Source organism: Vulpes lagopus, chromosome 13 (assembly GCF_018345385.1).
Source record: "Vulpes lagopus strain Blue_001 chromosome 13, ASM1834538v1, whole genome shotgun sequence".
Taxonomy (NCBI): Eukaryota; Metazoa; Chordata; class Mammalia; order Carnivora; family Canidae; genus Vulpes; species Vulpes lagopus.
The window spans coordinates 59,086,841-59,102,504 of NC_054836.1; the positions used below are offsets into that span (position 1 = coordinate 59,086,841).

The 15,664-nt window shown below is 39.6% G+C and overlaps 1 protein-coding gene and 1 non-coding gene across 3 annotated transcripts in view; both read left to right on the top strand.

Moving 5' to 3' along the window:
• CPED1 (cadherin like and PC-esterase domain containing 1) overlaps positions 1 to 15,664 on the top strand; it is a 263,284-nt gene that overhangs the window by 131,171 nt on the left and 116,449 nt on the right. For both annotated transcript variants that reach the window (XM_041727811.1, XM_041727812.1), the window contains 4 exons: positions 495 to 565; positions 2,435 to 2,485; positions 5,839 to 6,022; positions 8,009 to 8,177. In XM_041727811.1, coding sequence (XP_041583745.1) covers positions 495 to 565; positions 2,435 to 2,485; positions 5,839 to 6,022; positions 8,009 to 8,177 — 475 coding nt within the window. The remainder of the gene's footprint in view (positions 1 to 494; positions 566 to 2,434; positions 2,486 to 5,838; positions 6,023 to 8,008; positions 8,178 to 15,664) is intronic.
• Positions 7,266 to 7,410, top strand: LOC121475163. Its single transcript, XR_005983637.1, has one exon. It is a non-coding gene; the product is annotated as a U4 spliceosomal RNA (small nuclear RNA).

Here is a 15,664-nt window from a genome sequence, read left to right on the forward strand (position 1 = left end):
CCCTTACCATTAAGTGCAGCTAGTCAGCGTCTAAGGATAGAGGACTCGGCAAGGCGTAGGTCATCTTTTTGCATAGCACACTTATATTTCTTGATTGTGTGTATATTCTTTGGAGTCTGTGCCTCAGAGTTTCCAAGATTTCTTGCTTCAAGACTGTAATTTTAACCAAACAGATTCCAATAGGAATGTGTGTTCCCAAATCACTTCTGTTGGACCCAGGCGATCAGAGATTGCTCACTTTTGGACTGAAAAGTGACTTTTTTTTTGCCCTGGTTTTCTTCAAATACGCTTCTGCTGATTAGAGATGATGAGATTTCCACCCACCTCACTTGAGGCGAGATTGCCAGTCTTGAGGAATGAAATCCAGAAAGTGTTTCTTTGTGTTCGTCAAAATATCTGTGCCCACAAAGAAAAAAAAAATAGTGTGTTAGACGTAATTTCCATGAATTTCGTTCATTTCATTGATCCAGACTTGTTTGGCATTGTGTTTGCAGGAATTCTTTCACAGAGGATGAGAACACTGAAAAATCCCAAGTGCCATTGAATGCAACTGAAAATAAAAAAGGTAAAAAGATATAGTCTCACTTATTCCAACAGGAAAATAAGTATTGTGTGGCCTCCAAAATATACGAGAAAAACGTTGAGCTTCATTAGCAATCAAAAATGGCAGTTAAACTAGGAAATACTATTTTCCCTCAGATTCGAAAAGATTTTTCCTCTTAAAGATGATAGACTTAGGGAGAGTGTAGGAAAATGAGTATCTCATGCCTCTGGTGCTACCTCCCTTGAGGGGCTGTGTAACGACATATAAGAAAATCCTTAAAAGTTCTTATAGGTGCCCATGGGTGGTATAGTAGGTTAAGCACCCGACTCTTGATTTCCACTCAGGACATGATCTCAGGGTCCTGGGATCGAGGTCCCGGTCAGGCTCCGCACTCAGTGCAGACTCTGCTGAGATTCTCTCTCCCTCTCCCTCTGCCCCTCCCACTCATTCTCTCTCTCTGTCTCTCAAATAAATACATCTTTTTTTAAAGAGTCATTCTTACACCGTAGAAATCTCACCTCTAGATATTCATTTTAAGGAGATAATTAGGAATGTACACAAAAGTTTAGCAAGTTATTAAAAATGAATGTAAAAATTAGAAACTACTTCTATCGTGATGATAGTGAATTGGATAAATGAATTAAATCGTAGACTTCCAATGCAATACTGGAAAGCCATTCTGATATTGCAGAAGAATATCGATGACATGAAAAAGATGTGTATGGTGTATTGTTAAGTGAAACAATTGGCTACAAGCCACATGGGCCTCAAGGAAAGTTAATGGCAATTTTCTTTCCCAGGCCTACCTCTATTTTTCTAATTTTCTCCTTCTAAAGAACATCTGAGCTGTTGATCATACCACATGAAAATTTTTCTAATTTTAAGAATAAAAAATGAAAAGAAGTAGTACCACATGTCTACGACTTTTTAGAAATCACGATTTTCCTATTACAAGTCAAGGTTTAATACAAGACTGTGGTTCTCAGTATGTGGTCCCTAGACCAGGAACATCGGCATCATCTGGGCAGTTTGGACCATTCAGACCTACTGAGTCAGAATCATACCTCTCTGGGCAGGGGGCCAGGATGATATTTTAAGAAGTCCTTCAGGTGACTCTGAGGCATGTTAAAGTTTGGGAACCACTGATTCGATAGAATGAATTAATAAGCCCAGTGAAGAACTGCTATTCTGGTTGTCTTTCTCACTCCCACCAATTTTCTCTTTAAATGAATGATTTAAGCACTCTGGGTCTTTTTATTCATTCCTTGGATCCATTAGTCTTTACTAAGGAGATTTTAGAAAAAAGCTGAGTTTGATTCAGAAATTTAAGAGGAGGGACGCCTGGGTGGCTCAGCGGGAGCATCTGCCTTTGGCCCAGGTTGTGATCCTGGGGTCCCGGGATCGAGTCCCACATCGGGCTCCCTGCATGGAGCCTGCTTCTCCCTCTGCCTGTGTCTCTCTCAGCCTCTCTCTCTGGGTCTCTTATGAATAAACAAATAAATAAATCTTTTAAAAAAAAGAAACTTAAGAGGAAATGTCAGTAGAATCAACTGGATGAAGTATCTGTAATTCTAATGATTTGGGATGTGACAGTCACAAAATCATAGAACTAAAAGGAATCTCGACAGAGCACCCTCAGGCAATGGATGACATTTAGACCATTCGTTTTTCTCTCTTAATATTTTCCTGTTTGAAATCATCGCTGTCTTGAGATTTGAACCAAATACCTTGTGTTACTATAGCCTTCAGTTTAACTGAGAAGTGCTTTTTGATATAGGAAAAGTTAAAGAATAAAACGTGTTCTACTTAATCATGCTTGAGTTTATTGGATATGTATTTTTTTTATTTTGACTAATAGTTTTCATTTTAAATTAACTTTTCTTTTTTTAGCTGCTATTCGACAAATTATGAATGAAACCAAAGAAGTCCACTGCAGTAATGGTGAGTCCTGATTAATGTGTTTTGGTGGCATAATCAATAGTGATGCACAGCCCTACTTGGAGTAAATCACCGTTTTATCATATTCGGGTACTTTTAGGCTGTATTGTATTTTAAGAAAATTTTTAGAAGTTTCTCAATGAGTTGATATCTGCCATTTTTGCTTAAGAAGAAGATTTTTAATTTTCTATTTTTGAACATGAAATGTTATGTCTATGTGTTTAAGGCCAGCGAGTTTCAAACTCATTTTGAGGGATCCTCAGGGTGCTAAGGCTTTGCCTTGGAGGCTGCTCAAGTGGATAAGCTGGGCTTATCTGCCTTATACATCTATTTTTAGGGCTCACAGCACCCCACAAGGATTCCCTTTCTGCCAGATTGTTGACATAAGGGATAGTATTTGAGTTGAATTTTCTTTATAACAATTGGGAGTTTCGAATCTGATTTTCAGTTTATTTTCTCAAAGTTCATGAATTTTTTACTAATGTATAATCAAGAAAAATAGCCCAACTAGAGCAGTAATGCATTTCAAGTATATAGATTTTAGAATTAAAAAAATTTTTTCTTTACTCTGGTCAGTACTATTCCAATGGCCTTGCGAACATATAATTCTAGAGAATCTGATTTTTCCAAGATCATAGGGCTATGAAATAGCTGCACTGGATCACGAAACTGGATATTCCAATTCTTTGTCTAAAGCTTATAAATTATCTTAATACTTTATAATAATATGATGGAAAAATAAGGGTTCTACTTGGCAGGTTTGATTTTTGGCCATGTATGTATATGTATGTGTGTGTGTGTGTGTGTATATATATATATATAAAAGATACACTTAGAAAATTTAGCCTTTCACAAGAAATCTATTCCAGTAAAACATAAAAGCTGGCAAAAATAAAATTTATCGACTAAGGTTTAACTTACTATAAATAAAAGTCTTCCAGTTTAAAAAAATCCAACTTGTATCTTCTAAAATGCAATTAAATTCATTCATTGTTTTAACAGTTATCATTAAAATCAGGATAGACTGAGAGGTTACACAATAATGTGGTTTAATAGAATCAACAAGTACATCCAATGAAAGAAAAAAATAGCATTTAAAATAAAGTATTACTGATTGGGGGAAAATATCATTAGGACTTAGCCATCTCCTTGCCTACACTTTCCATCCAGTCTTTTCCTCCTAGAAAAATACGTGCGACACAGGGAGCCCCGTGCCTGGGCTACAGAGGGAGGGGCAGGGGCGAGCTGAGAACGCACATTTGTCCTGTGCGGGCTCCGCGGTGGAAGCCGCTTCACCTCTTTGGTCTCCTGTTCTGTGATGTATAAAATGAAACAACCATATGGGCATAATCTCACTTTTATTCCGTTCCCAGTTAACCGGCTGTAGAGGATGGGAACATGTTAGATAAGCTCTTGGGCTAGTTCCTATTTTTGTGTAGATAAAAAACTAGTCCTGCCTGGGTCTGCATAATTAACCTGCCCGCTTTCAGGGCATGATCCAAGATTTTAAAACAATTACTCGATGACGCCTTCAAACAGGTGGGATTAGCCTTCAGCGTCAAGGCGTTTCTCGTGTTTAATACGAGGTATGATTACCCCTCGAGAGGGCAATAAAACTCTGCGGTTAAGAGAATCCATTAAAAGCCACCAAAGCTTCCAACAGCTTTCCCAGATGCACTTGCCAGGTAGGTCGAGCAGCCTGCTACCGCCCGGCACACGTGGGCCTCTCCGCGGGCCTGAGGCGGCTGGGCCCGGCAGGTGGGTGCTGGGCCTCGGCAGGTGGGTGCTGGGCCCTGGACGTGGGTGCTGGGCCCTGGCAGGTGGGCGCTGGGCCCCAGTAGGTGGGCGCTTGGCCTGGGAGGTAGGTGCTGGGCTGGGGGGGTGGACACTAGGCCCGGCAGATGGGTCTTGGGCCCCGGCAGGTCAGTGCTGGGCCCCGGGAAGTGGGTGCTGGGCCCCAGCAGGTGGGCGCTGGGCCCAGCAGGATGCCAGCTGACCCAGGTGTTTGGAGGCAGCGGCCCACTGGCCTTCAGGTGGAGCTGACACCGGCCAGATGAGCTTGCAAGCAGGGGTGTAGGACCCAGCGCTTGAGCCAGAGGTGGAGAGTTTCTGATGAAACCAAAAAGGAGCACTTGCTAGAATCTCGCTTGTAAGAGTAATTACGCGCTCTGCCTCGTGTGGGGCAGTGTTTCAGGGTCATGACAGGCAAACCCCACTGGAAACTTCCACCATTAAGTCAAAGTGTAAACTGCAGGGAAATTAACTCTCAGTGACTGTTTTGTAAAAATATATCATCTCAAGTGAAAGTCCATCGTCTGTGGTTACTAGTCTGAAAAAAATAATCTACTTCGTTATTCATTTAACTGGTTTTGAACGTAAGAATGTAATGCAAGTGTTTGGACTCCCTTTCTACCAGGAAATGGTCCTTTGTGTCTCTAGACTCCAGCCTGTTTATTTCTTTTTTAAAAGATTTTATTTATTCATGAGAGACACAGAGAGAGGCAGAGCCACAGGCAGAGGGAGAAGCAGGCTCCCTGTGAGGAGCCGGACGTGGGACTCGATCCCGGGATCCGGGATCGTGATCTGAGCCGAAGGCAGGTGCTCAACCCCTGAGGCCCCCCCCGCCGCCACCCCCCCCCCCCGCCCCGGCCATCCTTGCAGCCAAGCAATCTGCTAGGTTCTGCGACAGGACTGAGCAGAGGATAACATTTCCTTCTCATACTCTAGGGCACTCTCTCGGGTTGGGGTGACCAGGGCAGGGAGGTGGGGGGGGGGTCTCAGGATGTCCTGCTGCTGTTTTTGTATCTGAGTGTTTGGTATAATATTGGATTTCACATTCTTCACTCCACCCTACTGCCTGTAAGCTACTCTATCAATCCAATGGCAGTTTAATGACTCTCCCTATTAAGAAATTTTCCTCATTCCCTGCTGGTGCCCTCCTGTTCTGACTTCACAGAGTCACCGCCCCCATTTACCCGTTGCTTGATAGATTCACTAAATGCCACGGAAATGTTATCAATCCACCGGTGAGACATTTTCCCACCTCCTCACTGCCTTTAAACTTCTAACGGCTGAACAAAATCTTATCATCTGTGTAATGCCAACTAACGTCAACAGCTGTTATATAAGGCAAGCTCTACAAAACTTGAAAAACAGAAAATCCAGCTGAAGCCACAAATCAAATAAGACCAGAGTGCCAAGTGGAAAATCAGCCGTGATCACTAAGGCTGTTCAAAGGATTTAAAAAAAAAAAAAAAAGAGACTTTAATCACATATGATTTTTAAACATTTATCCATGTCACAGTTATCTTTTGTTTGCCATTTTTGTTTTGTTTTGTTTTCTTGTGTTTTGACAGATGACACACAGTGTTATATCAAGCAGATCCTCACACATCCACGTTTGGAACTAAATCCTGAATTTAACCCGAAGATCAAAGATTATTACTCTGAAGTCCCATTTGATGTGGTAACAGTGACAATTGGCGCAGAGACTTCTAAGTGTCAGTGCAAGGTGTACCTGCATGATCGGGCCAGGCCCAGGTACGGGGCCGCTGACCAGGGCTGAGCGGAGACACCGTGGTGGGAAGCAGGTCTCTGAAGCAACCTTTGAAGGTTCAGAAAAGCTGAAGCATGAGATCAGTTGGAGAGATTGCCAGGGTGTGAAACCCTTCCACTTCGCAGATGTCATGTCGTAAAACACAAAACAAACAAAAAGGGGACATATCAGTGCTCTACTGATGTTGGCAATCTTTGGTTTCAAGTTTTTATTTCAATTCTCATTAGTTAACGTAGATGGTAAAATGGGTTTCAGGTGCAGAATTTAGAGATTCATCCCTCGCATATAACACCCAGAGCTCATCACAAGTGCCCTCCTCAATACCCATCCCCCATCTAGTTCATCCCCCCTCCCCTCCCTCCATCAACCCTCCGTTTCTCTTCTGTTGTTAAGAGTCTCACAGTTTGCTTCCCTCTTTCTTTTTTTCCCTTCTCTATGTTCATCTGTTTTGTTTCTTAAATTCCACATATGAGTGAGATTATATGGTATTTGTCTTTCTCTGGCTGACTTATTTCACCCAGTACCCTTTAGCTCCATCCATGTGTTGAGAATGGCAAGATTTCATGCCTTTTTATGGCTGAGTAATATTCCATTTTGTATATTATATAATATATATATTATAATATATATATATTTACATACATCACATCTTCTTTATTCCTCAGTTGATAGATACTTGAGCTCTCTCCGTAGTTCGGCTTTCATTGATAATGCTGCTATAAACATCGGGGTCCATGTACCCGTTCAAATCAATATTTTTGCATCCTTTGGGTAAATACCCAGTAGTGCAATTGCTGCATCATTTCTAACTCTTTGAGGACCCCCCACACTGCTCCCCACAGTGGTTGCGCCAGTTTGCATCCCCACCCACAGTGCAACAGGGTTCCCCTTTCTCCACATCCTCGCCAACATTTGTCGTTTCCTGTGTTAATTTCAGCCCTTCTGAGGGCTGTGAGGTGGTGTCTCATTGTGGTTTTGATTTGCATTTCCCTGATGATGAGGGGTGTGGAGCACCTTCCCATGTGTCTGTTGGCCATCTGGATGTCTTCTTTGGAAAAATGTCTGTTCATGTTTTCTGCCCATTTCTTAACTGGATTATTTAGTTTTGGGGTGTTGAGTTTGATGAGTTCTTTATAGATTCTGGGTACTCTGTTAGCAATCTTTGTATCTACTCTTTGTCATAGTGTTGTAACAAGAGAGGATCTTGTGTTTTGAAATGTTAAAAAGAGCTTTGCGCAGTGGCAGTATCGTAGCCAGTGAGGTTTATCCGAGGCACGATTATTGCTAATTGAAATATTAAAAAGATTCATTAGGGGTAGCTTCCTTCTACCCTATCCTAGCTCTTCAAAGTTTTGAACATTCAGGAGCTGAATAAACATTTTGGTGACAATTTATGGACATACTGACACTAACTTTCCTAGTTTCACGGGATTTTTTTTCTATTAACTCTTCTGAGAGTCACCAGAACTTTCTTTGTTTCTTTGTTTCTTGTGTTTATAATTTTGAACAGAAGATAGAACTTTATTACACGCCATGTTGGTGGCAAGGAAGATACTCGTGTTCCCATGCTATAGGGAAGGAAATGCATTTGGATCCCTGGGAGCCAAGAGAGTCTAGTAGGAAGAAAAGAGGATTCAAGTCAGACCAACCTAGGTCCTAGCTCTGACTCTACCATGGGACTTTGGGCATAGACTTGTTGTGAGTATTGAATGAGATAATGTATGCCCCTGAGAAGTGGTTCATAAATAGTAGTTTCCTTCCCAGTGATTGAGGGAGGACATGACTTGCCCTGCAAGAGAATTGCTGGCATACCAAAATACACATTTTTTTCCATATTTTAAGTTTCATATGAAGTTGTACAGACCTGACCTGCTTTTGTGTACACATTATAGGCATTTAATAAGCGTTGATGTTTATCATTTATTTATATGGATGTATGAATGAATGTTTCTTTCTCTCTCTTCCTCTAGCTTTGCCAACTACCCTCTGGGTTTGGGAATGAACAAAATCTCAATGCTTGTGGTGGATGAATCTCCAGCACAGGGCGAGACCCTGATCACATACAAACTCACCATCTACAGAGAAGACCGCCCAAGTCTGCCCTTGTTTGAGGACTTCACAGCCTGCGGTTTTGTGCAGGTAGGTGAATTCTACATTTGCACTCGCGTTGAACTGGGAGTGGCCTGTTGACCTAGGTGAAAAATGCCAAATGCAAATTGTTAGGGGAAAAAAAAATGTATGCTTGCAAATCCAAACTGTGGTCTCATTTCAAAAGAGCAAGAGTCCCAGCCAGGGATGCGAGATACCTTGTGGTGACTGGTTTTCTTTTTAGTGTGCTGGCTACCCCCACACTCACTGTGTTCAGTGGACGTATTGTAGTTAATATTGAAAGAAATGTCTTGAGTACTCACACTGAGTTACAAAATTGATTTTGCGTTTGATTTTACACCTCCATGTGAAATTGTGCTGTGTTTCTTGGAATTGTACCTGAATCTACTCTGAAACTTTAAACTAGATTCAGTGGAGTTTATTTTAAAGAATTAGAGAAAAATTTATGAAGCTATTTTGTGGAAGGGACACCAGACGAAGGGAATTAAATTTGCTTGAGTAGATTGATTTTTTTCCTGCACTTCTTGTATCTTAATCATTCCTAAAGGCCGTAGTTTGTCTCGTGAGCAACACATACCGTTTTGCAATCTGCCGATCTTGGAGGGTGAATGTTACCCAGAGACTTTGTCCAATTTGGTGGCTCTCTCCTCTGTTTCTTCTCTCGGTTAAGATTCCAGGTACGACCTTCCACGTCTCCTCACATCATGTCCCCTCACTATAGGTGCTTCTGGGGAAGTAGTAAGTGATATTATCACATCTCCTGATTCACTCAGAAAGCATAATTGCAAATATGGCACATCTCAGTGACTGACAACCTGTTGGGAGCGTTGAGGCACAGAGGACTGGTTATGATCTGTTGCAGAGAAGGGGCTGACTGAGCCTCCGTGAGTGGGATGAATGCCATGTTTCCTTAAAGGCAGCGGCCAGAGAAGTGCTCTCTTCTCTCGCCATTATTTGTCAGAGCGTGTTTTATGCTCCTGCTAACCTGGCCTGCTCACTGCACCCCAGACCTGCTTCCCCGTCTGGATGGTGGTGACGTACATAACCAGGTGGTGTAGAGATATAGAAAATATTCAGTTAACTATGTCCTTAAGATTTGTGCAACTTATTGTATATAGAATATGATATACTTGCATTTTGCCATATGTAAGTTATATATACTGAATATAAATTATGCTTCAATAATATAAGAGAAAAACATTAGTGGGGAAGTATGTATTATCTCCCAAGACATGCGTCTCTTCTCAAATATTACATTCATCAAAATTAAGTTAATTACCATGCAATTACCTTAGACAATGGATTATATTAGGAATTTGTTAATATAACATGAAGAAATATATTAGAAAATTCTTGTGGGATATACCCTACAGATGATTGCAGAAAAGTATTTCAGTCATTTAGAAGAATTCTTTCCAGAAGGTTTTAATTTAAAATTGATGTGTGGTCCCCCAGCAGTACTATATTTTATAACATGGCACAGTGTCTAATAAGCACTAGTATTTTTTTAGCCTTCCTTTTACAAACTGTCAAATGACTGAAGAGATAATGAATGAATAATAAGGATTGGTTTAGACACTTAACGAGGCACGAGTGGCCTGAGGAACTGGAGGATGGAGGAGTCCATAACAGAGGTTAGATTTTTCTCATCCCAGGCTCCAGTGACAGTTCTCATCCAGAGACCTTGCCCTTATTTCTTCTTTATGCTTAATCTCATTAGCGTCTTTAGGTTTCACTGCAAGCTGATCCCATCATGAAGTTCAGAATACAGAGAAGAAAAGATGTAATTTTGGAACTCCTGTCAATCAGTTTCCAAATTAATAGTTAAACAGATATACATTATGAGACTCATGAATGTTTAGTCTTCCAAATTGTCATTTTTCTTTTTTATCAACAAATTTAGTGACTTACTATATTCTTAGGTTGATGTCCAGAGTCAGACCATTGCATATTAAATGGTAGACCATTCTATCTGAACCCCTAAAGTGTATATGTGGCAAACCAGAGGAAATGAATTAAACTTTAATTATATTTTATTTGCTGGTTAAAGGGAAAAATTACATTTCTTCCTTATATTTTAAATTATATTTTGTCCTATTGGACTCCATTATTAATTTTTAAACAAACCTAAAAGGAGATCTACATTAAAATACCCCCCAAAGAGTGTCCAATCTGTGGTTAATCAAGCCTCCTAATTTCTCCTTCTCCCATTCTCCCACTTTCTGGTTATCAGCTATTCATTTTATCATTTCACTGAAAGTCAACTAACGGTGAAGGGAAAGTAAATATAAGGCATACCAGTCCAAAAATCAATTACTTTGACATTTTGGTGAATAAAAAGATAATCTAATTAAGTTGTCATAGGTGTTTTGTATCATTCATATGATCAAATACTGTAAAATACCTACTTAGCCATAATTCACTATTTTAGTGTCTGTTTCTAATTATATTTCCTGTTGGATTTCGTACATGGCTGCCACAGAGGCAACTCATACTTTAGCCATTACCAGTGAGGTAGAAAGGACCAATTTACATAACTGATACAAAACAACTAGATTTGGACCAGGGCTTTTCAACCTCAGCAATGTCAATATCAGGGCTGGATAATTTTTTGTTTTGGGGAACTATCCTGTGCACCGTAGAATATTTTGCAGCCTGGCTTCTACCCAGTAGGTTCCAGAAGGTTCCCTTTCCAAATTGTGACAACCAAAAATGTCTCCAGACGTTGCCAAACATCACCTGGGGGGCAAAATTGACCCCAGTTGAGAACTACTGATATATACCAATAACAGGCCTGCTTTTCTACTTTCCACTAGTAAATCTAGTAAATCTGTAGTGGATTTACTCTAAGTATGAATAGGTTAGAGGTAATCCTTCCATGTTGAAAGTTGAAGAATCGCTCGTCTCTTATCTCTTCCTTGTATTTTTAATCATTTCTGTAGTCAGCAAATACCACTATGATAGCTCTTTATGCTTCTCATTAATTTGCCATCTTTTCTAATGTATTATAATCAGAAATATGCATTCAATTATAGAAAACATGATTCTTAATGAAACATAAAAAGTCATATAACATACCTACACTGTTATTTCATTTTGATTTACCTATAAATAGCGTAATGTTTTGCTGTTAGGAACAAAGATTTAGAAAGCAATAAACTGTTATTATGGCTGGAATATGTCATGCTTCGGAATTAATAAAATATATTTATGTTCTAAGGAAATTAAAACACATATGAGGAGATATTTCTTTTAATATCTCTTTCCAAATCAAAAAGTTTTGACAAGGATAACAATATAGCATCCATGGAAATTGATTTGTGTAAATGATCTATGGTCTCATATATATACATTTTGCCCCCAAAGCGTTGTGCCAGAATAAGGCCATAAATAAAATCTACAGAAAGGTCATATAGCAGAAGCGTAGGAGACTACATTTCAGGGATCCGTTTGTTAGAAACGGCCTTCATTTTAAAATAAATTACAATTAATAAAGGAAAAGGACCGAGGAAAGAAAAAAAATTCTGTTTAAAAAAAAAAAGTCTTGCCCAGCATTTAGTTATTGATTTAAAACTGACATTTGCTGTCTTATTAAAAAAATTAATTAGTGATCTATATGCTGAGCTATTAAATGACTCCAATTACAGCATTTGGAAATGCATTACAATTCTCCCCCTTATTTTTGTACTGTTTCTCAACACAAAGGTTACAAAACAATTCATGAGATAATTGTCTAATATTTTAGCAAACACAATAAAAGAAGAGCATTTATTGATGACAAAAAAGCCCCTTTGTCCATTTCCAACGTCGTAATGTCTATTAAATACTCATTTTTGTCATTTTCAGTTACCTTGCCTACCCCAGTACACCCGAAGTATGTGATTCAATTTTTCAACCATACAGCCTGTGTTGTAATGAAAGCCTCCCAACCAATGACTGCGTATTAATTATCTGCTATGCACTTTGCTCTTACAAATATGTCATATATTATGGGAGATACTGTGCAACATCAGGAGAACTTTCATTATGTGCCAGATATGAGGCTAAGCACTTTACTTTTTTATCTTATTTGACGTTCTTCACAACTTTAAACACTGGTGGTAACTGTCCCAACCTTTAACTTATGGAGGACGTAAGGCTTTAAAACATGTGTAATTAAGTAGTGAAGGTGGTATTTGAATACGAGTCTGACAGACCTCAAATTGACCCCCTTTATCATTACTCTGGACTATAGAATCCAAAACTCTTACTACACTCATAATCTAATTAACCTGTTTAGGAAATTCATTTGGCCAGAATTTAACTTGTTAGAATTTAGTTTAGTAGAGCTTGCTTTTTTCATGGTCATGTACAAATGATAATTTTTATAGTGTTCTAGAATCACTGCAAAATTCTGAGGTTTTCATAATCCTTATTTTGATGAAGAATGTGATGGAATCAGAGCTTCATTGGAAAAGTTTTAGAGCTCACATCTAATATTTTACTAGACACATATATATCCTCATATCTGGCTGTCTTTCTTGGTCCCAATATTTAAGTCAGGTTTAATATATTATGTATTGGAATTCTACGTAGCCAAACTACTATGTTTACTATCATTGTTAAGATGTTTTCCAATGTGGAGGATTTTTGAATATTACGCTTGATTATACATTAGCGATTTCCAGTTAATCTTTCTCACTGTTTAACACAACTTACTAATTGTTTCTATTAAAAACATCCACAATATAGTTTTTCAAAACTTTAAAAAACCCTTTGTTCATGTGTACTTTTTAATAGTGATAAGAACTATTGTGGAACTGACAATTTGATGATACTACAATGACATTCATCAATGTGAAAGGACCTTACTTTCCTACTCTTATTTAATCCTCACAACAAACAGATAAGATAACATGGATGACTTTTATTGTCTGCTTCACCCTACTCCCTTCTACGAGAAAATTCCGTCTTGTGATATTTAATGTTTTTTATGTTCATTTATAAATGTAGGTACTCATTTATTTCTATTTGTATTAATTAATGTATATTTTTATGTTTAATTTTAAGGGTTTTGTATTTTGGTGATATGTCTCAGAGGTATTAAGAACAGATTCTTCGCGTGTTTGTTTCCACCTTAAGTGATTCATTATGGTATCTCTCTGCCTTTAACGAGTGAAAATTAGTAGGTTCCTGAATGCTGGGATTGAACACTGCACTTAGGTCATTTACACATGTGGGAGAGAATCTCAGAATTTTCTCTTGCTCTATCAACAACATAAAAGTCCGTTGTCTCTGTCAAGATTATTTTATTAGAGCAAATTTTGCATCTCAGCAAATTGCGTCAGGCCATTCTCCTAACCAGTGGTTGAAAGCCATGGAGTCCAAGGCTCATGCCCATCACTGCTATCAGGCAAGCCTGTGTTTCAGTCCTGGCTCTGCTTCTAACTGGTTTAATGTGCTGTGTCTCCTAGTGTGGGGCGGCGAAGCTCTCTGAACCTCAGTTTCTTTATCTAAGACTAGAACTAGTGAGAGAACCTATCTCAGAGAATTGTTCTGAGAATTAACCAGTTGATAAATGCAAAGTTTGATCCCAAGCCTAGTATATGATCAAGTGCTCAGTCAATATTCAATTATCATCACAATCATCATCATCATGAAAATTCTTTTTGTCCAGATGCACCTCTCAGGCTTACCTCTGGGGTGTATAGAGAAGGAGAACAAAAGAAGGACGAAAAAGAACAGCAGAAGAAGTAGGAGTTGATAACAGTGAGGATGCTAGAATTGTTTTTTTTTTAATTTAAATTCAATTTATCCACATATAGCATATCACCCAGTGCTCATCCCATCAAGTGCCCCCCTCAGTGCGCGTCACCCAGTTACCCCATCCCCCTCACCCATCTCCCCTTCCACTTCCCCTTGTTTGTTTCCGAGAGTTAGGAGTCTCTCATGGTTTGTCTTCCTCTCTGATTTTCCCCACTCAGTTCCCCTCCTTTCCCTATGAATCCCTTTCACTATTTCTTCTATTCCCCGTATGAGTGAGACCATGTGATGTTTGTCCTTCTCTGACTGACTTACTTCACTCAGCATAATACCCTCCAGTTCCATCCACGTTGAAGCAAGTGGTGGGTATTTGTTGTTTCTAATGGCTGAGGAATATCCCATTGTATACATAGACCACAGCTTCTTTATCCATCATCTGTCGGACACCGAGGCTCCACCCACAGTGTGGCTATTGTGGACATTGCTGCTAGAAACATCGGGGTGCAGGTGTCTCAGTGTTTCACTGCATCTGTATCTTTGGGGTAAATCCCCAGCAGTGCAAGTGCTGGGTCGTAGGGCAGGTCTATTTTTAACTCTTTGAGGAGCCTCCACACAGTTTTCCAGAAAGGCTGCACCAGGTCACATTCCCACCAACAGTGCAAGAGGGTTCTCACTTCTCACATCCTCTTCAACATTTGTTATTTCCTGCCTTGTTAATTTTCCCCATTCTCACTGGTGTGAGGTGGGATCTCATTGTGGTTTTGATTTGTATTTCTCTGAATGCAAGTGATGGGGAGCATTTTCTCATGTGCTTGTTGGCCATGTGTGTGTCTTCTTTGGAGAAATGTCTGTTCATGTCTTCTGCCCATTTCATGATTGGATTATCTGATTTTAATAAGTTCTCTACAGATCTTGGATACTAGCCCTTGATCTGATAGGTCATTTGCAAATATCTTCTCCCCATTCTGTAGGTTGTCTTTTAGTTTTGTTGACTTTTTTTTTTTTTTTTTTTTTGCTGTGCAGAAGTTATTTATCTTGATGAAGTCCCAATAGTTCATTTTTGCTTTTGTTTCTCTTGCCTTCGTGGATGTATCTTGCAAGAAGTTACTGTGGCTGAGTTCAAAAAGGGTGTTGCCTGTGTTCTCCTCTAGGATTTTGATGGACTCTTGTCTCACATTTAGATCTTTCATCCATTTTGAGTTTATCTGTGTGTCTGGTGTAAGAGAGTGGTCTAGTTTCGTTCTTCTGCATGTAGCTGGCTAATTTCCCCAGCACCATTGATTGAAGACGGTCCTTTTTCCAGTGGATGGTCTTTCCTGCTTTGTTGAAGATGAGTTGACTGTAGAGCTGAGAGGATGCTAGAATTGTAAAGGAATTGGGACGGGAGGAGCTGGTTGGGAATTAAATAGGAGAGCAAGTGGCCTGGGCTGATCCACACAGTTGCATTCCAGCTGGTCAGGAGTCCTAGGCACTCTTGCCTTTCTGGATCCCTTCTTCCATGAAAGAAATACTTAACGTTATATTTTGCAACTGTGTTGGTATAAAGAGGTGCATGTACTCACACTCATGTGCACACTTTGAAGAGTTTAGTTTTTTTCTTCTTCTAAGTATAAAGGAAATTCCAGCATTTTCTTGGCTCCTAAAATTAGTGCTGTGTGCTGTAGGCATGATTCCTGTTGTGCATAATAGAGGATTTGGCCCTGCTCTTCTCCCTCACTCTGAGGGACGGATGGCAAAGGCATCCATACCGTCATCAATGACCTGGCCCATAGGCA